Source organism: Lepisma saccharinum, chromosome 25 (genome assembly GCF_977018435.1).
Source record: "Lepisma saccharinum chromosome 25, izLepSacc3.1, whole genome shotgun sequence".
NCBI classification, from domain to species: domain Eukaryota; kingdom Metazoa; phylum Arthropoda; class Insecta; order Zygentoma; family Lepismatidae; genus Lepisma; species Lepisma saccharinum.
The window spans coordinates 5,732,869-5,759,529 of NC_139253.1; the positions used below are offsets into that span (position 1 = coordinate 5,732,869).

The window sequence follows — 26,661 nt, forward strand, 5'->3', positions numbered from 1 at the left end:
GCAGATGCAAGAAAGGGGAAGATTTGGCATGCTTTCGTCACCCCTTTCCTGGCTATCGTTCTAGCAACATCCCGTGTGTGCCAATGTGCACTTACGTATATTCTGAAAGAGTCAGTAGCATGCAGACATGTCGTTTTGGGGGTACAAGTCATGTCCTATTGGTCATATGATAATAGTGAAATTATTTTCGAGTTCCTAAAACTCTAGCGATTATTTCTATGTGTATTGTTACAATGTCTTGTACTTTCTGTCGGGGGGGGGGGGGACCCCATTTTTTCAAAAAAAATCTTGAATTTCCAGTTTTCTACCCCCCTTCCCTCCATATATACGCCAAATGTGCTCCGATCTACAGTCATTTTTATAAAACTCTACATTTTGCAAAATCTGCTTGGGCGGCAAGTGGGTTACATGCGGAAGAGTCTCTGGTGGCTAAAGGTTAAACTCCTCTGAAGAGCTCTATTTGTAGTCATTTCGACAATCCCTACTTCTAACCGTTAGCAGCAAGGTAGAGCCACATCTCTCCAATTTACTGACTTTTTTAAGAGTCTCACATATTCCTAAGAATTGTTTTCTCTCCTGTGAATTTGATAAATTGGAGTTACATCCCTCTGGTTCTCTCACATGACAATTTATTATCTGAAAAGAGCAACTGAGCGACAGTTACTAATTTTAACAAGTAACTAGTTTCAGTTACCATTATCCAAAAAGTAACTGTCAATTGTAATTGTGTTGCAAGTAACCATTACTTTGTGGACAAAATAGATAGGATAGTGTGGAAGGAGACATTTTCTATGTAAAGGAAAGGGGAGGCTAAAATGACATTGGGGAAGGTCCTTGTTACTCCGATTCATACTAGAAATGCCTATTGTTCTGTCCAGGAGGAAAATCTATTGATATGTAATTATTTTTTATGTGCTTTGCAATGCAAAGTGCAAATTTACATGCACATTGCTTCCATGGATAAATTGCTGGTTCTGCATGTTAATTATTGTTATTGATTTAGGGTTATACATATGTAGATACATCACAAAAATACAGCATGTCCCAAAATGATTATCGGGGTTTCGTAGTCATTTAATTTCCCTCATATGTGAGGTACAAGGACAAAGCTTATATGGGAGTAAACAACAACTAAACAAGTTTACACAGTGTACTTTATAAATGTTCAGTGTGAGCACCTTTTGTGACACAGCACACATCCATCCGGTAGTCCAATGCTGCTCGATGCTTTCATTTGACACACTTGGATGTATATAACTTTTCCTTTTGTAGACTGTTCCGCAACACTCCACCCTTACCGGGTCACTTCTGGCAGGGAAAAAACAACAACAAATAAACAACTAAATAGGCTCGTAGTCTTGGGTTCCCATCCCGTTCCTCACCAGATCGCTCGGAACCAAAGTATCAATTCATAGGCAAGAACTTACTGAATTAATGTTCCAGGGTGATTTCTGAAACTCGCAGAAATGGGCTTTATACATTTATTTACAATTCAAAAAACAAGGCTTGGATTCTTCCATTAGTTCGCTAATTTACATTATTTACATCTCTCTATTTGAGCCCCACGGCAGAACCGCAGTGTTGAAGCTAGCATCGGTGGAACCACCTCGGGATGGATGGGAGGTGCCTGAAGACTGAAAGATCACTCTCCCCTCTACTATCCGTTTCACACACACACTGTCCCTCACTCTGTCAGAGACGTAAAATTTATACTACTGCCCTCATCACAATTTTATTGGCTCTTTTAAACTACACTGAAAGAAACTCAAGCATACAGAATTATACACAAAACACAAAGAAACAAATACTGTTTGTAACAAGACACATTCAGTTGTTTGAAACTTATTGTTGTTGTTTTTGTTGTTGATTAAACCATTGACGAATGTTGTTATCAGAGGATCACTGTCGAAAAGCTCGTGAACTGAAACAGCAGAACCTCGCCTTGCAAATTCAATGACACAAAAGTAGTCGCCATCTTGTAATACACCTACGCCGCTGTGACTGATGGGAAACAAATGAAAGCGCTCAGGGTTGCAAACTTCCACAGCCGTTCTTATCGTACATGTGCGATATAAACATTCACCTTCGTCTGTTGCAATACTTGCAACCCCAATAATCAGGTTTGGACGCGGTGTATAATATTTCTCTTAGCAGAAGTACTGGAATGTCCATCAAAATCCTGCCTGACGTATCCATCTTTGCATTAAAAATTAATTTAATTCTACTTAATCTGCATATTATGTTACAATTGAAAAATACTAAAATTATTAATGCTTTTTGTTATGTAAGTGAAAGGTATGGAAAGTTTACCATGTTCACTGTACAATGCCATGATGGCACACAGGCATGCTTAGATAGGACCCCACACATTCTTGATCTCGGTTATTTTGGAGGTGATGTGATCAGAACAATGCTCTGGCTGCCTTTATCCCCCTCGCAGGCATCCATTTACTAAAGGCTGGGTGAACCCCAGAGTCACTTTCTGCAAATTAAAAGATTGCTAACCCTGGAATGAAGCTTGTTTCTTCCATCTGGCATTCAGATACCATACTGATTACTGCAAGAAATATTCATCACTAGAGGTACATATTTTTGGTAAATAAGAAAGCAACATATCAGTACAAAAACAGAGTCAATTTCGGGTTCAAAAGCAGTAAATAAAAGAAAACCTTCGCTGTTAGTGGTGAAAAAGCAGAATATAAAATGACATTTTGGCTTTAAAAATGTGAGTATAATCCCAAATTTGATTTAAAAACTGCACTTACTACACAAAATAAACATATCCCTTCTAATAGCACATTTATGTTGTTACCAAAATATTAAGTTTATTCCTGTATAAAGGGGTCCATTTTTGCTTCTCAAATATTTACAACAGAATTAACCAATTTTCTGTGAATTGCATAACTTGCAGGGTAATTATGACTTCAAAAAGTGTCATGTCGGTAAATAAACTCTAAATTTCGTGTTTATTTCTATTTCGCATAATTTTGTGACAAAACAAGGTGGGGAAATGCACCTCACACCTTTCAGAAACATGAAAAATTAACATTACAATGTGTTATTTCACATTTCGTGTTTTCGTCAAAAACTAAATAAGCATGCCCCTATTCATCACTGAAACCATTTACTTTTTTGTTTTCAGAATTAATTGTGGTTGCATTTATGTATTGTTATTACCTGTTTGAATGTTGCATTAAAAATTTGAAATCCTTTATAATTAATTAATTTCAGCATATGACATCCCTGCTTTTGATGGACATTCATTTGTTCAACTGAAACGTTTGAAGGCTTACACCAAAGTGAGCATTGAGATGGAATTTAAAACCTATGCTAATGATGGGATCTTGCTCTACGACCAGCAGAAGCATGATGGCACTGGCGATTTTATATCCTTGGCAATTGTCAATGGGTATGTAGCAAAATACTAATTTTCGAGGCTTAGTTTATTATTTCCTTTAATATAATTGCATAGTAGAACTTTCTGAATGTGCACCTTGTATTCATGAAACAACACATTCAGAAACACAGTTTTCAAACTGTAAAACATTCTGCTAATGTTTTAAAAACTGATGCATCTTTTGACAAGGCTTAGGAAGCTAGTTAAATAGTTTACATTAGCAATTATATATGTGGGTAGCTTTTAACTATAGTTAGTGTTTAGGTGTATTTTCAGTATGTTTGATTTCTACAAATATTGGCAGTCAATGAGTTAATGTGAAGTGATTCTAGTAATCCTAAAGGTTTTATATATTTTATGTTTTTCATATATCGGCAAAAAAAATACCTATGTAAAGTGTAAGTACTTTTACTTTTTTTACTCCTTTCAATGATAATTGTGTTTTATACCCGCATAAAATTTTTTCACATAATTAGCTTGTGCAGTAAAACCTCGTTTATCCGGACCCCGATAAGCCAGACTTCGCTTAATCCAGACAGGCAAAAGGCAAAAAAAAAGTCGAATGCAAGGTTTTAAATGTGGTTAGAAGTCAACAAGAGAACTTCCCAAAGAAAAGGCAGTCAACCACTGATGAAATTCTGTTTCCCGTAGACTTTGTACTGCACTGCATAGTGTATTTAGGCCTATGCCCTATAAATACATCATAATAAACGTGTTTTGTTGCTATAAACGGAGTTTTAATGCACTTTCTACTGTTCTTTTAGGTTATTTCAGTTAATCTGGACTTTTGTTAAACCGGTCAACTTATCTTCCCATTAGTCTGGGTTAACGAGGTTTTACTGTAATTATATTTTTTATTATTACTAGCATTGCTTTTCAGCCACTTTTAGCTAATTGTGACAATGAGAATGAGTGTTTTTTTTGCATTTTGTTATTTTATGTTTATAATTAAGATGTTGAGGATGAGCTATAATTAAATGAAATTGATGAAGGGACACTCACAAAGAACACCCATGCTCAGGCTGGGACTCAAACCCAGGAACTTTTGTGTTCTTCTTAAAGAACTTTGTGTAGATGCAAGATAATCTAGCAGTTATTTTTAGTGGTTTTTATTTTATCTGCGACGTTTCGTCCTGGTTTCCCAGAACTTTTTCAAGCTTATCCTAGATACACATTCAACACACAACCTCACATGGCTAGTCACACAACACTCTACTTACTTGTGACAGGTGAAAAAGCTTGAAAAAGTTCTGTGAAACCAAGACGAAACATCAAAATAAAAAAAACACTAACTTTTGTGGCAAGATCAAAAGTCAACTTAATGTGCTAGGCAACCAAGTTGGTTTTCCTGTCTCGTATATACTTAATACCGTGCGTCCATTTCGATCTGCAGCCGAGAGATCGGGAGAAGCGTGGCGGGCGGCGCTGACGGAGATGCCGACATTTGCGGCCTGTAATGCCCGCTTATTTTTATAGACATATGCAGACATTTATATAAATATTGCAAAACGAGCACTAACCTGTGTTATAACACACAAAAGTTCTTCTGTAATTCATCCAAGTTCTGCTCTTATATACACAAATAAATACGCTATAGAAACGATGTTAAGAGCCACAGATAATAAAGCATTTTAATCATAGTTTTGACCAGTAACGTCCTGTTTAAGTTTATATCCTTGAAAGAGTTTTTTGGCCATGGGAATCGTTTGGAGGTTTCGAATGTGCAACACTGTATCAGGATTACACTGCAGACGAAACCGATAAAAGTGAATGGTTTTCGTGAGCTTCCTTGCAATCCAAAATATCCGAGCTCGAGTTTTTTGTTCCTTCGCGACTAGATGAAGACAGAGTTGTAAATATAGTGGCGAGCAATGTAAACCAAAAGCGTGTTAATTTCGTACTGTGCGCAAGAGTGTTATTCTTGGTTACTTGCAGTTACTTGTTTGTGTTATTGTAGTGTGTATGTGTGACGTGTCAGTGAGACGATTGGAATGCCAGCCACAAGATTCACGTTAGAACAAAGATTTTTTATGTATGACACGTACGTGAAAACAAACTCGTGTCGAGACGTGTGTAGGTAATTTGTACAGAAATTCCCATGCGTTTCAACTCCACACAGAGATACGGTTAGACATCGTGTCTTTAAATTACGAGAAACTGTATCGTTAAATTTTAAAACACCTAAGCAAAAACGACGGATTCTAACCGAAGCAAAACTCGATGATATTGGTGCAGCGTTAGAACGTTCTCCAAACAAACCTCTACGCCGTGTTTCACAAGAGGTGGGCGTGTCAAAATCATCGGCACATACAGTCACTAAGCTACTAAAATTAAAACCATACTCTTATAACACAGGTTAGTGCTCGTTTTGCAATATTTATATAAATGTCTGCATATGTCCATAAAAATAAGCGGGCATTTCAGGCCGCAAATGTCGGCATCTCCATCAGCGCCGCCCGCCACGCTTCTCCCGATCTCTCGGCTGCAGATCGAAATGGACGCACGGTATATGTTAATAATGTCTTCAATTTTCATGTATTTTATTTTTACTTGTAGATTTGTGCAATCATTGGGTTCTATAAATTTGGTATGGTCAATAAATAACCGGAATGAATGTTGTATGGACTTACCTTTTAATACTGGTCGTCATATTGCCCTGCGTTGTTGAGGCAGGCATCCTACTGCTTCACCAGATTTTTGATGCCCCTGTCCCAGAAGTCCTGTGGCTGCTGTGAGCACCAATGGAAGACCACTTCTGCAGTTTTGTGTCCGAGGCAAAGGGGATTCCACTTAGGGCACCTTTCAGTGGGCTAAACACATGAAAGTCACATGGGGATAGGTCAGGGCTGTAGGAGGGATGATCTAAGCATTCCCAACCCATTTATTTATTTATTTAATAGAAGATTCCAAATACAGCGTTAGCCATTTTACATTGGAACGATTTTATAGAACATAAGGACAAAAATAATAACATAATACAACAAAAATAATAACAGAAAAATTACACGTGGTTAAGAGACTCGCATACTTTTTGTTAACTTTCTTCTTAAACTGTTAAGAATTTCAAAAATGTCTATTTGGCTTCCTAGATTATTATATTCACTGGGCAGTCTATGGAACAGAGAGTGCTGGATGAGGCACCGTCTCGGCTTCTGAGAAGCAAAAAGTTGAGTGCTTCTTGTTGAGCGGGCAGGCACACGAAAGTGAATTTCCTGAAGAAGGCAGTCACTTCTGATGTTGCCATTCACTATTTTATGTAGAAATATATGGTTAGCCAGTCTATGTCTCTCTTGAGGAGTTTGGATATTTAACATTTGCAGGAGGATGGACTTTGTGCAATAATGTCCATAGTGTGTCCCGCAACGTGGGGAAATGCATTGTCTTGTAGTAGAATGACACCTCGTATCAAGTAGCCATGCCGCTTGCACCTGATTACAGGTCTCACCTCGTTTCGCAAGATATCCGAGTACAGAGCAGCGTTCATTTTTTCATCCTGCCGGAGGAAGCGACTGAGAAGTGGACCATGATGATCAAAGATAAACATGAACATCACCTTGCGAACAAACTCGACTTGTCTGCTTTTCTTGGGTTGTGGGGATGAGGGGTGTTTCCACTCTTGCTGTCACGTTTACTCTTTGGCATATACCGGCTGAGCAAGATCTCATCCATTGCCACAATGCGCTCCAGGAAACCCTCACCCTCTGTCGAGTACAGCAGGAGATGCCCGAGACTCTTTGCTCCTCTGTGAGCATCTTTGGCACCCAGGCTGCACACACCTTCCGGTATTGAAGGTGTTCATGAACAATGGTGTATGCTGTACCATGACTAATGCTGAGTTCGGTTGCAATCTGGTTCAAACTAATCCCCCGACACTCCCGTATGAGGTCATCAACGGCAGAAATGGACTTATCCGTAATGGCACATTTAGGGTGCCCACTATGCGCCGCATTAGACACTATAGACACTCATAGACTTGTGTTCGGGACATGCACTCACCACCATACACAGCTGTCATACGCTCATAAAGGTTCCCTGGTGTGTTGCCTTCTGCCGTCAAAAATTGTATCACGGATCGCTGAACCTCCTTTGTGGCACCTGACACTGTGAACGCCATGACTTCTCACTGAATGACTGACTGGCACCTTGGAGGCAAATTGGACATACAGAACCTCCCTTCCCTGCCAGTGCTGCCACCTAGCAATGTGGTCTGGAACTCATCTTGCAGACATGTGGCGTACCCCAGCCTGGCCTACATATCCCGTGAGTTTCATCCCTCTGTCAATTTATTTTGCTTTTTCACTGCATTAATCCGGTTTTTTATTGACTGTACCAAATAAAAACAAACACTGCTTATTTCACATTTTTTTTGGAGCATGAATTCCATTTCTTGTGAATGAAGAAGCTAAGGACCTGCTCACACACAATACAACTCCCTCGGTGGATCTTCTGCAGTGGTGAGCAAATGCTTCCAGTATGATGTGAATAAAAGAGAGCACATCCTTAAAAACTGAGCACATGCTTATTAGTGCACACACAAAAATACAAGTGCTCGCACATGTATGACATTGTCAAGTGAACAAAGCAGTTGAGATTTATCTACGAGAAATTTGGGAGGGAGGACTTTATTCATGTCAAAAAGGAGAAAATCTTCACTTCACCTTCTCATCTATCATTGAAATACACACTAGGGGCGCCTGCTCATTGTTAGCACTGGCATACACAGGAGGAATACACAGTGAAATCAGTAATGAACCCTGGAAAACCAAAGTGGGGAAATGCAAGCTCCCCTTAAAAACAAACTCTTGATTGCCATTTTTGTCTTTGAACGACTTTTAAAACAATTGTTAAAAATTATAATTAAAAAATATTTTGTAGTATATCTTGCTACCCCTCCAACTAGATTCTAGCTATGTAATATCCAGCCCCTCCAAATAAATCGTGCATACTCTAGTAATTGTATGCAATATAATTTATCATTAACATTTCTCAGAAGTAAGTTATAACGTTTCTTGTAGGTATGTTGAATTTAGATACAACCTGGGAAATGGTCCTGTTGTGATCCAATCTCATGAAAAGGTTCAGATGAAGAAGTTCCACCATATAATTGCAAAAAGATACCACCGTGATGGGATGCTTAAATTAGATGATTCTGAAGACGTGGCTGGACAATCTCAGGGAAGTTTGAAGTCTCTGGATCTTCAAGATGATGCATACGTTGGATATGTTCCCACAGATTTCCCAAGGTATGCGAGATGAAATTTTAATCTCATCACTTTGTAAGGAGTAGATAATGTCTTCTTTTCCATGCACAATACAAAAAATTAATGCATAAAAATATGTTTATTTTTCCAAAAAAAAATATTTATTTGAAGTTTCACGTACAGAAAATATGTGTCCATTTTATGTATTTGTTGTTGCTATACCTTAAACCATCCAAAGAGCATGTGAGTTACAACTGTGATACAGCTAATGTTATTTTTCCACAATATTGCTACAATTATTTTTGCTCAATTTTTTCTTCTTTTCTACAAAGTCTTCTTGGAATTGCACTAATTGCAGATTACATATTATTACGCTTTAGCAGTGGTGGTCGTCAGTAAGGTGTCCAACTTCCATGCAGGAAACCCAGGTTCCTGGAGTGGGTGATCTAAGGTTGGAATTTTTCCAGCTTTGTCCCAGCATAAAGTGGCTCTGGGGCTCACCCAGTCTCAAGTCAATGAGTACCTGGGGGGTAAAGGAAACTGGGACATGGTGCTGATCACATCACCTCCAGAATGCCCGAGATCAAGAATGTTTGGGGCTCTATCCCTACATTCCCACCTATGTACTTTCATGGCACGGTGCAGTGTGCACTTTTACCTTTATCTACAGGTGTATATTACTATGCTTAAATCCATCTTATTGAAAACATTCACACACTCGCTAGAGGGTTAACAACAATATAATCAATTAGATCACAAGTATTTAATTACCAAATTATTACACATAATGTGTGCTGAGTTATCACAAGCATGTGATATAAACTAAAGGAAAATTGAAGAAAAGATTCTCTCGGACTATCGACCAGGTGAGTTGTGGAAAAGATTCCAAGCTTTTGAGAGCTAACGTCACTCTCATCTTCAGGGCCCCATCATAAATTGCAACACGATCTCAATCGCGACATGGGGCTCGAACTGGACCCAGCTTGGCTAGCGATAGTTGACCAGCAGCACGGAAATAGCAGACATGGCACCCGATTGGCCTGCCATCTTCACCAGCAACTCCCCTCCACGAATGTGTATACACCAGGTTGACGCTCAGGACTGCACTTGTACGCTGAAGATGAGAGTGACGTTAGCTCTCAAAAGCTTGGAATCTTTTCCACAACTCACCTGGTCGATAGCCAGAGAGAATCTTTTCATCATTCGTCGCCAGGAAAGCTTCAAGACTTACTTAAAGGAAAATTATTCACCTACCATCATCTACATTAGCTCATATTTATAAATAGCTGACATTTACATATACATTGTGTGATTACAAACAATACTGTATCACCTCTAGACAAGTTACTAAGTAGTCTAAATATTAAGAATGATATCTTGATTTCATGATGAAGGTTGTGCGAATTACTCACAAGTTTAATATACATATAATATTACGAGGGTCACTATTTATATTTTGAGCCTAACAATGGAAAAAACAGGAATTTGGCATTGAAAACTGCTTTATTGTTTTTCGAAGTATTCTCCTTTATGGTCAATACACTTTTGCATTCGTTCGAACCATTTGTCAAAGCAGTTTTTCCAATCTTCTTGAGACACCTCCATAACGCATCAACTGCATCTTCCGCCGACGAAAATCGTTGTCCACGCAATTTATTCTTGACATTCAGGAACAAAAAGAAGTCATTGGGTGCCAAATCAGGACTGTACGGCGGATGACCCATCAATTCGATTTTTTGACTGTTCATAAAGTCGGTTGTTAGACGAGATGTGTGACAGCTGGCATTGTCTTGATGAAGAATGATCCGACGGCGTTTGTTTGTTTTCCGTATTTGACCAAAGACCTCTGGCAAAGAAATTGTTGTGTACCATTCAGAGTTGACCGTTCTACGTTCCTCTAAAGGCACAGTTGCCACGTGACCAGTTTTCCCGAAAAAACAGGCAACCATTTGTTTCGATGTGCTTCGAGCGCAAACAACTTTTGTTGGATTGGGTTCATCTTGAAACACCCATACAGTCGACTGCCGTTTACGTTCCGGCTCATATGCATATATCCATGATTCGTCACCTGTTACAATCTTATATACGTCTTTTGAAGCACCACGATTGTATTTATTGAGCATTTGTTTGCACCAATTGATGCGAGCGTCTTTTTGACTTTTTGTCAAATTGTGTGGGATCCAACGAGAACATACCTTTCTCACAGCTAAATGATCATGTAATATTTTATATATGCTGGTGGAACTAATACCTATGGTTGCCTCAATCTCACAGTACGTCACATGACGATCTTGCAGTATTAGGTTTTGCACAGCATCAATGTTTTCTTGAACAACAACTGATTTTGGACGACCTTCGCGAATCTCGTCGGTGAGCGAATGGCAGCCACGATTAAATTCATTATACCAGCGTTTCACAGTGGCAAAGGATGGGGCTTCATCGCCAAATGTGGAAGTAAGTTGATCGATGCACTCTTGTCTTGATAATCTACGTCAAAAATCGTAAAAAATCATCACACGAAAATGTTCACGAGTTAATTCCATTTTATTGTTGTCGCGCAATCTCCAAGGCAACATAAACAACACAAATGAAGCTATTGACAAAACATTTGAAGTACGTTATGGTCAATAATGCCAGACGATTCCGTGCAAACGTCAAATCGCGCCTAACTTCAATCAGTGTTGCCAAGGCTCAAAATATAAATAGTGGCCCTCGTAACTTAAGTTTTGCAAGTATCGAGGTAACTCCTGCTACGTTTTGGGACGCAACTGCTCCCTTCCTCAGGCTGCTCACGTTTAGGTTATGTGTAAATCATAACCACGTCGAACTCTCCATAGGTTCAGGATATTGATGTTCTCCAATGTTTTCCTTAATTGCTTTCGTTGAATTTCTCCCTCATATTTCCTTGTTTCTACTAAAAATTGCCATTCATAAATGTTGTGTCTGAAATATGCAAGACTGTACTTGAAGCACCCATCCTTTGAGAATGGACATGCAATTCAGTTTTGAAACCTGGACTGGAACTGAATATCTTTCTAATTGCACTTCAGCATCATAGAATAGAGCATGGGTATGTATGAATCGAAACCACAGAAGTTCTTACACTTACATTTCCACACAATAGAACTGCAACCAACAGCTGGAATTTAGACTTCCATGACTTCAAACAAGCAAACGAGTGTAGTAAATAAGTATGCAATGCCACGTACTGCATGCTGTTTCCTCGATTGTGCATTTAATTTAATTAGTGCATTAGCACTGCACTAGGCGAAGTCACTTCTGACAATACCATACTTCAAGCCTGCTTTTTGGACCTTTTGGACACAGCCTAAACTTATCTGTTCTACATGCCATGTTGTTTTCGAGTGCAACCAGATTATAATAATTCTTTATAAGAAAAGTTTAGTTATTTAATATCACTTATGCTAATTATTTGCAGAGTATTTGAGAACATCGGAACCTCATTAGGATTGATCGGATGCATAAGAAAACTAAAAATCGGACGTAAAGTAATAGAGCTTCAGGAGGGCCGTGATACTGCTGTCGTTAGTGCCAAAGGCGTGAAAGAGTGTGGAGAAAATCCTTGCTCCAGTATGCCATGCCATAACTATGGTACGTGCATGGCCATAGATTCTGACCAGTACAAATGTTTGTGCCTTGAAACCTATACAGGTGAGTGAGTAACATTTATTATAAATCTCATAATTACATTTTAATCTCTGAAATTTAAAACAGAATTCATGCCCGTTGAACAGTTTAAATTTATGCATGAGTTTCGGCCAGTTTAGTGGTTATTTTTTTCATGTAACTGAATTACGGTTACATAGTTTCAATTTTTATATCAACTTTGTTACTTTTAGATTTACTTTCTATTTGAGACTGGCTGACAGCTTTAACGCTACATGTGCTTCCAATCTTAATTACGTGAGCAATTATCTCTAATCTCTGTTGCTCTATTCTCCTTGCACATTCCTATCTTTTAAAAAAAAACTTTTATTAAAAATAGAGGATTTAATTTGTTTATAAAGCAACAACCTCAGGTAAGAAAACTTACTGTACTTTCTTCCATCCCAATACCATCTTTTAAACACACTGAATAAACTCTGAAGCCTTTACATAGAATAAGGAATAATAAGTTGGACTAAAACATAAATGTTCTAACTTTTAGATCTAACATAGATGTTCTACTCGTGCTGGCTCGGTGGGCAAGAGTGTTAAGTGGACAATCTTATTGCCGAAGTTTCCAGCTTAAAATCCTAGCCTGGGCGAGGTTGTCCTTTGAGAGTGTCCCTTCATCCATTACATCCAATTATTACTCATCCTCATCCATATTTTTAGCCAAAAGTGGCAGAAATGTGACAAAGTAGCAAAAATACAAATTTAACATTTTACAAAGTGAAGGAGCCTGCGTTAGATCAATTAGTTGTAAGCTCCTACTATGGAAAAATGCACCACTTCAGCATCCAGGAAATACGTTAATGGTTGTCAAATTTAGATTGTTCTCTCATCTCATCCTAATTATATGCTGAATTATATTTAGGTGTTGAAATAGGTGTAACTCTTGCTAAAACGGTAACCAAGGTATGGTTACTCATGTTAAATAAAAAAAATAAAGCCGTGGTTCAACAGCCCATAAGGGCCTTGGTCTATCTCCCGACTGCCAGTCTCCCTCCCACAATTCTACTTAGAGGTGTGGAGTTCTTCAACCGGTCCACCTTCAAAATACTCAGGAAAATTGTGTTACAAGAATATAATGCTTTCAAAGACTGAATTTTAGACAATAAATTCACATTTATGGAGTAATGTAACCCATCATTGGAAGATTCCAATCCAGTGATAATATTGTTTTCACAGTAGATTTTCATTTTGGTGCATATTGATAATTATAATTTATGTATTTTTTCCCCTTCAAGGTGACTACTGTGAGAATCGAGTAAATCCATGCAATTCAAATCCATGCATATTTGGTTCAACGTGTGCAGAATTGCCACAAGGAGGCTATATGTGCAAATGTCCACCAGGAAGAAAAGGAAAATTTTGCCAGGAGTGTAAGTATTCCTTCATTTTATTTTTTATAATTATGGTTGATTAGATTACAGGGTGACCACTCAACTGGGAATTCTTTGAATTCGAGGAATTTTGCATGAATTATTGCCTTCGGGAATTAGTGTGAATTCTGTGTGAATTTTTCTTCGTAGATGTGAAAAATTGCAACTTTTATTAGTCCAAATCCCATTGAACTTGTACACATTTATAAATGCACTGAGGAAAGTTTTCACAGTTTAGTTGTTGTTTTTTTTTTAATTTTTATCTATTAAGGAAAAGAAGCTGTGTGGAAAATAAAACAGAATTCTCTCAACCCATTTACTTTGTTACGTCTTTTGCACAACAATCTAACTGACAGATGGAAGATATCTTGAAGATGATAGTTAAATTTTAGTCTGAAATTCTTATACATTTAACAAATTTTCGTAGATTAGAATATAAACTGTAACATTTGTGACTTTTGTTTATAGATGTATTTCAAGTCTGAGTATGTGAAGTAGCAAATGCAAACCTTGCACATTAAATTAAATATTTTAAATAAATATACCATTTAATTTAATTTAATTAGAATTTTTGGATACATTGGAATCTCACACACCCTTTTTCTCCTTGAAAGCTGGGAATTATACTTGAATTTTATTGTGGTCCTAGAATACCCAACCTGGATTAGTACACCACAAATTAGGCTTAATTAGATGTGATTAGATAGTTTCGATTTTTCCAGATGTTGATTGAGGATTATTAAACAAATTTGTGTGATATGTTTTAGTAGTTTTTAGAATCATCACTTGTAGAGCATTTATAAATATTACAAAGAAAGAACTTCACAGTTGTCCTGATACACTTTGAACTACTAATTTGCAATATATTTACAATATTCAGATCTTTTCTTATTGTATCATTATTAACAAATGACACAATACAACAAATTTCCTCAACATCTCCTAACATTTTTGACAGGCTTAATTTATGGTCATTTTGGCTTGAAATTTGCCCTTACAACCCTCTAAATGTGGACTTGCAAATGGAAAATTCTGAATGAGCCCCTGACTTAAATTATACATATTTAGCTTAAATGATATATAAAGGTGTTGAATAATAAAAATAAAAATTGTCATGTATAAATTTGGAACCAACAGCTCAGAGTTTTTTTTAAAAATGTATTCTTAATTTGTAGTTTACATCAATATAATAAATTTGACATATATTTAACAAATAAATATAACCTTTGTTTGCATTAATAGGGTTAAAATAAATTCAATTGAATACATTTTTTTTTCAAAATGACCTCATTTGCACAAAGTTTTCACATTAATACAAAGAGTAACATAGAAAATTTTCAGAAAAGAATTTTGAAATATATTTATCTTAAAAAGTAAGTTTTGTATTTGCATGTGTCATTGTTTTATATTAAAACTGACATAACTAAATTACATAAAAAATAACTAATTTTTTAACGTAAACACAAAGTGTTCCTTGTATTAATATGACAGTGCTATTTATATTATAGTAGATGCAGAGCTACATGAAGTGGTTGTGCCAGAATTCTCTGGAGATTCATTCTTAAGACTTCCGAAGCTGGAAAACGTTGGCAGAGCCTTCTCCATTGAAATGTGGTTCCTTACGAAGCAACTGGATGGCATTCTCCTATACAATGGACAATTGACCAATGGAAAGGGTGATTTTATTTCTCTCAACCTCCTGGATGGCCATATGCAATTTAAATTTGACTTGGGCAGTGGAATAGCGAATATAACGTAAGTAAATTCGAAATATTTGTGTTTCCCTTCCATTTGCATCATAGAAAATTCTTTTATTTTTGCAAATTAAGATTATAATTTCTATCACAACCGTAAACTAAAATTCTTCCTTCACTTAAAGTTGAGAATTAATTCTTACTGGGTGTATATGGGATTCTGAAATGTTGATATCAGGATCTTGAGAAAGAAAGGAAAAAATCCATCCCAAACCTAACTTTGGGAAATGGGTTCTCAATTTTCAGAATCCTAAAAACAATTACTTCAATGAAAAATGGTGCATGGAATTCAAGGATTTTACTGGAGAATTTTAACATTTTCAGTCTCAAAAATTTCCAATCACGAATGCTGAGGTCTTTAAAATTTCCCTACCTGATCCCATCATGATCAAAAAAGGTTTTGAATTATAAATTGAATATTTTTTCAGGAAAGTTAAAAAAAGAAGAACATAAAGTAAAGGGGGGAGAATGGTATAATTTTTCGTTATAAAAATATTTATATTTCCATGTACATGTACATGTATCCAATTACTTTCATAAATAATCCGTGGGTTCTAAAAACTTTATTAAACATCCATTATAGCCTGTTTTTTCGACATATTGAGAGGGGAATAAATGACTGAGACTATTCTTTGGAACTCCTTTAAAGAACTTTCACTCAACAAATCTACAGTACGTTCATAATTTGTAGCAGGGAAAGATATGTTTGAAACTGTGTATCTTGTTTGTTTCCATAGAATTATTTAATGATCTGAAATGATTCTTTTTTGCAGGACACCAAATAAATTGGAAATTGATAAGTGGCATTCTGTGAAAATTAGTAGGATAGATAAAGAAGGCAGTTTGCAAGTGAACAATGACCCTGTCGTCAGGGGATCGTCAGGACCACCTTTAAATGAGCTCAATCTTGAGCTGCCACTTTTCATTGGAGGAATCGAGTAAGTGTTATTGATCACACCAACTAAGGAACTAGAATTTGAATGATGATCTTCGTATATGACTATTTGATTATTCTGTGTGCAAGTTCTCTATTAATGTTGTAAGGAATTATGATCATAGGCGTAACTTGGCAAGAGCAAGGGGGCACTTGCCCTCCCCCAAATTTTCAGTTTTTTTTTTAGTTTACAAGGGTACTTTTGTTAACCTCCTGGGATCTGAGGAGTAAATCGATTAGTAATTTTTACGATGACAAATGCAACAGTTATTTAGTAGCAAGATTGTTCTTGATGCTATTTTTATAGGATGGAAAACTTTTACGCCCAAAGTTACGCCCATGATTATGATCATATTTAAATGCATAATATTGACACATTCTTCATTACACAAAATATGGCAACTACTGTTCATGATCAGATGTATTACAAATGAGATTTGTTCACTTTTTGTTATTATTGATAGAAGTAAGCACTATCTATTAGTATGTTCTGTTTTGGTTATCTTGCATCACTCTCTACCTCTTGGGTTAACTGCTTGTCTTACAAATTAATTTCCAAAATTCGGATCCAAATTTTGGAATTTTTTAAATCTCATTTCTTTGTTCTATATTGTATGGTCATTACTAAGAAATATAGCTAAGAAGATAGACTATCAATATGTATAAAACTTCTGATTTATTATGTTGAGTTAACTCTGGCTACATGCATGAAAAATGTTTTTCATTAACATAATGCAAGAAAACTTATTTTTACAAAAGTTTATAATGTACTGCCTCTAAATATTGTATGAATATGAATATATATGAAATGAAAGTTTAAACAATTCAGTTCCCTCACTTATAAACATTATGGATACATATGTATGTACACATAATGAACAAATTTTATTATCCCGAGTATGCTTGGGCTAATGAAGGATATATATTTTTATCATCATAACAAACTAAAACATAATGTCTTGCCTTTAAATGTTGTGCAAATGTTTTTAAAATCTTAAATATTGCAGTTCTGATTCTGAAATTATTAGATAGGCACAGTGTGGTGAATTCTGAAGCATGGAGCTACACATAAGGGGACATTGGAATCTGGGAAGTAGTAATGTGATTCACCTCAAATCTTCTTGCCTATTGTATCTCTCACTCAGCTACACATTCCAAGCATCAAGCTGAGTAAGGTGCTGCTTCGAAGTGGACATTTACTGTACTTCGTGGCAGAGAGCCTCACACAAGTTTGTACGGGATAAAAAAAAAAAAAAACAACGAGAAAAAGTAGTTTGGCCCAATTATACTCAGAATAATATAAAAAGTGCACATAGTACTTGCCCAAGTTTACTCGGGATAATAAGGCAAGCAGTTAATCATGATGAGGAGGATGAAAGATGAACTCATGAAATGATAATGGGACGAATAGTGATTCAACCATGCCTGGCCAAGCTTTAAACATGGGACCTCTGGCTTCATGTTGCATTGCGCTGACCACTGACATGAAGTCTTGACTCTCAGCACATTGGATAGCCAAAGAACATAATATGATGCAGGCAAATGAAACTTGTATTTTTGAAAGAATAATTTAATAAATGCATAGGAGAGTAGCATTGGTGAAAATATTAGAATTCTGTAAATTCTTATTCTCTTTCAGTCGCTGTTAGAGCTGAATTTATGTTCTTCTAGTTTTTGTAGCTCTGTAACAAATTTCCATTTATTACTTGTAAGTTGTTTCCATTATATACTCTTAATAATGTACTTTGGCATTCCTAGCTTATCAAAGTAATACAATCAAAATAATAAAAGGGTCTCCATGATGGTGTATATGGTAACACCGTTGCCTTGCAGTTAAGGGGCTCCAGATTCAACAGCCTATGGAGAGACATAGTGGTTCAGATCCAACTTTCAACTAGGTTCAGTCCTAATTAGCCTTTCTGTGCATAAAGTGTACTTATAAACAAACTCAAACTCAACAAAAACAATATTCTGGAAATACATCAAAATGTCTAAAACATAACTACAATGGAACCCCGATTTTACGTTTTCCTGCATTTTAAGTTTTTTCAGCTTGGTCCCCCGAAAAACATGAAATTGAGGTTCCACTGTATATTACAGATTGTGAAATATACCTCTGCTAAGTATTTCTTTTATTTGAAAATATACTCAATATTCACTGTACTCATACATTTTATGTAATTTTAAGTGGACTTTTGTTTTATTTCTTTCATTCTATCCCTTAATTTTTCTTCTTCCGCTCCATTGTAATGCTGTAATGGGTCTGGTCAAAGCAAACTATTGTAGGTTGCAGCAGCCCTGTTGTGTCCCCACGCTTTTGATCGGCAATTGTTCTCCCATTTAAGTACATGGGGAATTTGATGCTGAACGTGCTGCTATTACATTAAATTGCAGGTTTAATTTAATCTTAACCTCGGAAATGATGTCTAGTTGAATAATCAGTGCTGTAAAAGTAAGATTTTTGAAAAGACAATCAACAGCAACAGAAAAGATATCGGAACTCAAGAAAGCCTTAAAATTTGCACAGCACTTGTCAACGTTACTTGCAGTTTTCACAATTTAAGTGATCTATTGTTGAGAATCCGGTAAAGAATAATACATAATAATTCTGCGCAACTGTACTTATACTTTTATAGTTGTTTTCAATAACTGACTTTCTTTTTACACATGATATACTTTTCCACATAGCTAGTAAATATGGTCCTTTGTTTTATATACATGCATTTATCGTCGAGAATAGTTATTTTAAAAAAAAAAATCTTCTGTTTCATGTCTGGCAACCTCTAGGGCTATCTTATTTACAGGAATTATAATTTTAAAATTGTTGTTACCAAGAAAAAGAAGGACGAAAATACGAGGGGAGAATGTCTGCTTAATACAATGAAAACCTACGTTAAAATTAAAGTATCGGATAGGGTATAATGTCAGTCATAGTGTATAATAATACATATCATGCATTTCACACTTAATACATTTTTCTTTATAATTTTGGGAGTTTCTTCGATTCCGCGGTGGCTCAGTCAGTAACGCATCATGACTACCATGCTCAAGGTCCCGGGTTCGATCCCCGGCCGTTCAAATCCGGGAACTTTTCTAACGTTGGAAGCGGCCCCGGCGCCCGCCCAGCGTCGAATGACATGGGTACCTGGGGGAAACCCTGGGGGGTAAAGGCGGTCAGGGGCGTGATGCTGATCAGATCACCCCCACTCACGACCGGATCAAGAAAGTGTGGGGAGTTACCCCCCACACTCCCTATACACCTTCATGGCATGGTGCTAAGCACAGGGGAGCACTTTACCTTTTTTTCCCTTCGATTCCTACTCCCGCCATAGAATTACACATGCTTGAAACCAGAGAAAAACCAAAGCATAGTGTATAAATTTAAATTTTTGTATTATCGACCCATGACAGCTAGAAACGACCCAAATGACGTTAAATTTAGTGCTCTTTGTGTATAAATGTACTATATTTAACTCGTTTTCGCAACCATTCCGTTGCACTTTAATATATTCATTCTTAGGTTCGGGAGAATGTAATTTTTGGAAACTTATGACTGTCTACATAATCTTAAAGCAATACGAAACCCAATTTTATTACTGATTTACATGAGAAATTCTTAACTTCGTTGAAAATAACATTTGAATAGCCATCCCATCTCACTCCAATGTAAAGCTTAGGACAACCAAATGACGAACGGAATTATTTATGGACACAACAAGGGTCACCGGAAAAGTTTGGCAATTAACATTAGTATGTATTTACATTATTATATGTATGTACACCTATTCTAATTGGAAATGTAGTTCTGTTACAGGTGATAAATGAATACAGAAAGGTAGAAATAAATATGTTGGTTTTGTTAATTTACAATCTATATTCCTCGACAGATTTCTGCAAGAAGCAAATCGTGAGTCAGGAATAACAACTGGATTTTCTGGAGCTATACAAAGGATAATTATAAATGGAGACATATACGACAATATTATGGGCCACGCAGCAGAAAAGTTCAATGTTAAAAAATACGAAGGACCTCCATGTCAAGACAATCCATGCCTCAACGGTGGTATCTGCCAGCCTCACCTAGAAACCTTCGTTTGCAAATGCCCTATGAAGTTCCATGGAAATTTGTGTTCACAACGTAAGTAATTGTATGTGATATCTATCCTTAAATAAGTTATGCAAGGTGTTTCACTTCTTGTGAGATCACTGCAAGAAGCTATAAAACTATTGAATATATTTAAAGTTGCTACTGTCTCGAATTCTTTAATTTGCTTCATGTTTCATTTTTAAGAACCAAAAATACATTGGAATGTAATTTCAGTTATGAAAGATAACAGGCAATAATATTTTAACACTGAAAATAAAAGACAGTGCATTTTTCATAGCAGGCAGTATAAATTCATTTTTATGTGATTGTTGTTTTGCAATATTACACAAACCCATATGCACAGGGCTACCTTTATCTTACCTTATACAGGGTGATCATTTTATCATGCACATCATGATACTATACACTATAATTCCACTATCGACAATAATACAGAGATACTCACATTTGATTTGGTACATGAAATGTAGTTATGCACAAATGGTAATGTGCATTTCCAGCAAGTGTTGGAAATGTCCACCTTCTTTCTGAAGGCAGGTCCGAACCCGTCGCACCATATTTTTTGACACCCTTCGTAGGACATCAGGGTTAATGGAATTCGTCTTGAGTAATGGCTCGCTCCAGGCCTTGTAGAGTACGTGGGTTTGCTCAATATACATGTCCTTTCAAAAGAAAAAAAACAGAGAAAGAAAAAGTCTGGTGACGATAAGTCAGGGGAACGAGGGGGCCACAGACCCTTGGAGATCAAGCGATCATCAAACCTTTCTTCCAAAAATTCCATGCTGTTTGTTGATGTATAGCACGTTGCCCCATCTTGTTGCAGGTAACAATAGCGTTCATCACACTGGAGATGAGCGACAAATCGCATAATGATATCCTGGTATGCCCGACTGTTAAATGTTTCGTACAAAAAAATCGGGCCCACTATTCGTGGTCTAGAAATTGCACACCAAACCCGTACCTTCTGCGAGTGCAGTGGCGATTCATGTAAGATGTGTGGATTATGTGTTGACCAATATTTGTTGTTCTATTGATGTAACCGCTAAGGTTAAAATATGGCTCATCACTAAAAAACACATTATCGAGGAAGTCCATCCCATTACTTTCCATCTGGTTGATAAACCACTGGCAGGACCTTATTCTTTTAACAGTGTCTGGAGGTTTCAGTTTGTGTACGCAATGTATGCAGTATGCATGCATACCTAATTCTAATTTCTTTGTGGCCTTTTGTGCACTCCCGAATGATATTCCTGTCTGCGATGCTAATTTACGCAAACTTTTGCTTGGAGACCGTTCAAGTACTGTACGTACCTCTTCCTTTTTTCCTTCTGTCAGTACTGAAGCACACCTATTCTTCTTTCTTCTTGTCAGCAACACTCCCGGTTTCTCGAAAGCGACATGATTTGTGTTACTGTTGACTTGTTAGGCACAGGTGCACATGGAAATCTAACACGAAATTGTTCTGTAACATAGTCATATGACTTGCTTTCGAAGTACACCTCGACAACCGCTCTGCTATTGAAAACAGCATGATGATTCACAAGGAACACACCACACTGCTTGTTCTATAATCACAGACCATGTGCTCTGTACGTGTGAAAACTAGTATTGCATACTGCACGCTGCTGGCACCTACCGATAGGTTAGCTAACTACGTAGCCAACACCTAGACAAGCATCAACTAACTAGCTTTTAAAACATATGAAAAGAAAACTAAAACATGGTCACTCAATGTCAGTGTGCTCAATACAAATGATGTGAACCCAATGTGTGCGATAAAATGATAGCACTGTATATTTTACACTTAAAATCATATGCATCCTTTCAACTTTGTACAAAGGTTGAAGTTGTCATATTCTGCATGTGAATTACATGCAGCATACATCTAATGACTTGCATACGTATTACATACGATACAAACCAAACAGGATTTTATTGATTTTATTTGCGACGTTTCGTTCTGGTTTTCCAGAAGTTTCTCAAGCTACACTAAGATATACATACAAAACGAAATTGTTCTGAAGGCATATTCACACTGTCACTCTACACTTCTAAGGAAAGAATCAAAATGCAAAAAGAGACAAACAATAACGAAAAAGAAGAAGAGGATAAGAATGCACAGGAAGAGAAGAAGTATGTGAGTGTGCCATTCAGAAGAAAGATGTAGAAAAAGATAAGAAACATCTATGGAAAGTATGAACTAAGAGCAGCTTTCAAGCCACCAAAGAGCATTGAGAAATGGTTTAATGAATACAAAGGAGAGAAGGAAAGTGATGAATTGGCAATGGCATGAGTATATGAAGAAGTAGACTGTGGTGGATGTACAAGCAAGTACATAGGAGAGACAGGGAGAAGCGTCAATGAAAGAATTAAAGAACATGACAGAGACATTAAAGAGGACATCCAAAAACAGCACTGAGTGAGCATATGTTGACAAAATGGGCACAAGATCAAGAAAGTACAAATGAAGGAGAAGAAGGAAAATGAAATAGAAAGAAAAGTAGCAGAGACAAAGCACATATGCATAAACAGGGGAGAGAAAAAAAAGAAGGGGAAATTGGTATGAAATGGGTGGAACTAATAAAAAAGCATGTGGAAAGTAAGGTAGTTAAGTTTCCTGAGCCACCTTCAATTTTCTGCACAAAAATGGAAGATATTATCTTGCCAGATGAGTTAAAGGAGAAAGAGAAGGTCAGTGCCACCAGAAGGAGGAGGGAAGGGAAGGGAAGACAAAAAAACTAGGTTACAGGATGGAGGGGGAGAATCAGCTGTAAGGTACACCTGCAAGGAAAACCAGTTTACCTATGAGGAAATAAGGACACACATTCTTTCTTTAGAAGTGTAGAGTGACTGACCATGTGAGGTTGTGTGTTTGTATGTATATCATAGTGTAGCTTGAGAAAGTTCTGGAAAACCAGAACGAAACGTCGCAGATAAAATCAATAAAAACCACTAAAAATAACTGTGTTAAATTATTTTGCATTCTGTATGTGTGTCTGCTGCAATTGTTTTACAAGTATCTCCCCAATTGTTCCATGATGGTGGGTAAGCCTTGACATTTTGAGATTCCTTCGTAGGAAATGAAATACAAAAGATAAAGAAATAAACACAAGTAATATATTCCTCTTCTTATTTTTCCTACGGCAGGCATCAGCGAAGATGATATGGATAAACCTGTAAGGTTCAGTGGCGAGACATTCTTGCAGTATCCAAACAAAGTGGATAAAGTGTAAGTAATAATGTGTTACATTTTATCTTCTTCACGCTGTTATTGTGGATTATTTTTAAAATTATTTTGTGGTGCTGGCAAATGACTTTTTAACCAATTATTGCTAATGTTTTCTACTCACCATAACATATTAATTTATCTTTGTTTAATAATATTTGAAAGAGAAATAATTTACTGTTTGTTTTATGCAATATAAGTAGCAGATTAACAGCTTACTAATAGGGGAGGAGTAGATGAAATTGATTAAGGGAAGTAGTCGTAAGTGCATAAGGTGGCTTCTTTTTGTGATGATGGCAGTATTGGGAAAAAGTAGTTGCAAGTGCAAAAGATGGCTTCTTTTTTGTGTGTCTTTAATTTGAAATAAAATTCCACATTTCTGCTCAAGTGTGCAATTTCTTCTTTGTACATAAATATGGTATCACTCAATAGAGGTATAATGCACAAAACATATGCAGAAATACTGTTTACAAGCAAATTAAGAAATTTTAAGAGAAGTGTAAGATTGAATAGTGTCATGATTTTTTTTTTTTTTTTTTTTGCATTTCCCTTCTCTGAATTCCAGGGCAAGGGGTACTCGAGTAAATACGGTATAAGATTTTAGCACACACTTTACATATTTTAGTTATTTTTACATATAGTTTTCAAACATATATTCCATATTCATGCTCAGTGGCAGCTCAATACAAAATGTTCACCTGGATGAGGAGGATTTTTGGCACATCTACTTTCCATCCTGCCATCCCTCTCCTCAACTTTCTACTCCTGGTCCTCTTATTTTCCACCCTTCAATAAAAAAAGGCCATTCATGTTGTTAGTATGTTTTCCTTTCTTGTGCCAAATACCAAAAATTTTCTATTTACCTGTATTCTGTTCATTGGTACTCTGTTTATTTTAAATCTTGACAATAGACAATGCAACTGTTATTCTAACATTCTTGTCAACAATGGAGAATGCAAGCTCAATCATTTGAGATGAAATCCGTTGATTTTTTTTTTAAAAAGAAGGTGGAAAATATAATGAATCCTCCTCGCCCAAGTGAAACTTTACATCATGCCATAATGAACCTAGATTGACATATTCGTTTTCACCAGTATATATATTTTTTAATTTGGGAATGGCCTGGAATTGTAAAGGTGGAAAAGACATAGCTGCTTTCTAGGGGAACGGCATACACAAGTTTCTACTCTCAAAAATGGTCATTTTAAAGTGGGGGTTGCATTTACCACTCTGCCCCCCCCCCCCCCACCTACCCTGGAGTTCTTCACTACTTTGATTTGAAAATGTTGATTTACTAAAAATTTTGGAGAGAACTGTAGCCCCATCAGGCTGCTCTCCGTACGCCAGTGCTTGAACAACAGAAGGAGATTCACGTATCAGTACTTAAAAGAAAGTTTGGTGATCTTTTGTTTTGGCACTAAAAATACAACACATTTTGTACTGGAATTTTGCATTTCAATTAGTGCCATGTGAACCTAATGCCTTTTATGCTAGGCGAGTCGCTTGCTTAATGGAAATTTCTCTTTTTCACAATTGGAAGTCCATATTTAATTCCATACTTTCGTTAAAATAACTAAGGCTCTCTTTTCTTTCACCCACTAAATATATAACACTTGATTAGTACATATAAATCCGTTCCCTGATAATAAATAGTGCATTAAGAAAAATGTGAATATGGTTAAATTAACTGACAAAAGTGTGGAAGCAACATGTTCATATTATTTGCCGAAATACCAAAATATTAGAAATTTAACTGATAACTTATTCATTTCATTGTCAAGTTTTACTGTGAATAATTAGTTTCATCTGTGTAGATTAACACGATGAAGAAAATATTACCTAGAAGATAAGTTTTTGCTTTGAATAAATCTAATTACTAATTATTCTTCTAAATGTAAAATCTCTCTTGTGCTTCAATTTACTGCATGCCATTTGGTCTAACTGCTTTTCTAACACTTTCTTTCTTAACCTTTGCTTATATCCTTAGTACTAACTCTACTAATGATACTGAAAGTGAAGAAGAAGAAATCGAAGAGGAAGAAGAAGGTGAAGACCATTATGATGATTATGATTATGAATATGACGATATGTTTTATGAAGAAGAAATAGAGTTTTTTGATTCTGGGTAAGTTATGTAAAAAAAGAAGAGGTGCATGACGTTATACAAGGCAAATTATGTACAGTTTTGTCAAGTGTTGATGTAGTTTCTTGAATATAAACAACATGTTGAAGTGAATGAAATCATCATGTAAGAACCAGATGCACGTAACTCTAATTTATCAAATTTACATGAGAGGATGTAATATATTCTTAGGAATATAGGTGACTAAAAAAATGGGGATATGTGACTCCACTTTATTGCTAAGGATTAGAAGAGGATATATGTCTAAATAAGTTCATGAGAGGGGATACATTAAACAAAACAGAACACCTCATTTGTGGAGTTACGTTCCTCTGGTTCTCATATGATGAAATATATTGAAATTTAGGTACGTAGAATTGCAACGGAATAATCAGAAATGTCATTGTTTCTTCAAAAAATATATTTTGTCGACATATTTTATTTTACAGAAGGAAATATTCAGTTTGTTAAGGAAATCAACAGGAAAGTTGTATTTATCTAAATAAAAGCATCATAATGGAAATTAAAAATGCATATAGATCTTAAATATACTTGTTTCCACTTCTTTCTTTGTCAAACTGTTGATATTTTTTTCTAATTACATATATATTTCATTCAAACAGAGTATAGTGGAACCCCGATGAAAAAAACTTGAGTGCAGAAAAAAGTAAAACCGAGAAAATTTTTGTTTTTTGAGACCATGACAATTGTATATAGAGGGGAAAAGTAAAATTCGGGAATCTTAAATCGGGGTCCTACTGTGTGTATATATAATACATTCAAACAGAACAGAACAACTGGCAAATGAGGAAATAGTAAAGAAAGAGCACACATAAAAAACAACTTAAAATTGATGCATGTATAATTCCAC

General features: G+C 36.2%; 1 protein-coding gene across 5 annotated transcripts in view; it reads left to right on the plus strand.

Moving 5' to 3' along the window:
* The window catches only part of LOC145978916 (agrin-like), a 1,115,983-nt gene that overhangs the window by 1,073,064 nt on the left and 16,258 nt on the right, over positions 1 to 26,661 (plus strand). For 3 of the 5 annotated variants that reach the window (XM_083111886.1, XM_083111890.1, XM_083111887.1), the window contains 9 exons: positions 3,232 to 3,409; positions 8,413 to 8,640; positions 12,038 to 12,270; positions 13,512 to 13,646; positions 15,155 to 15,401; positions 16,174 to 16,338; positions 20,222 to 20,472; positions 23,590 to 23,671; positions 25,656 to 25,793. In XM_083111886.1, coding sequence (XP_082968012.1) covers positions 3,232 to 3,409; positions 8,413 to 8,640; positions 12,038 to 12,270; positions 13,512 to 13,646; positions 15,155 to 15,401; positions 16,174 to 16,338; positions 20,222 to 20,472; positions 23,590 to 23,671; positions 25,656 to 25,793 — 1,657 coding nt within the window. The remainder of the gene's footprint in view (positions 1 to 3,231; positions 3,410 to 8,412; positions 8,641 to 12,037; positions 12,271 to 13,511; positions 13,647 to 15,154; positions 15,402 to 16,173; positions 16,339 to 20,221; positions 20,473 to 23,589; positions 23,672 to 25,655; positions 25,794 to 26,661) is intronic. The other 2 variants (XM_083111888.1, XM_083111891.1) reach the window with 1 other exon arrangement.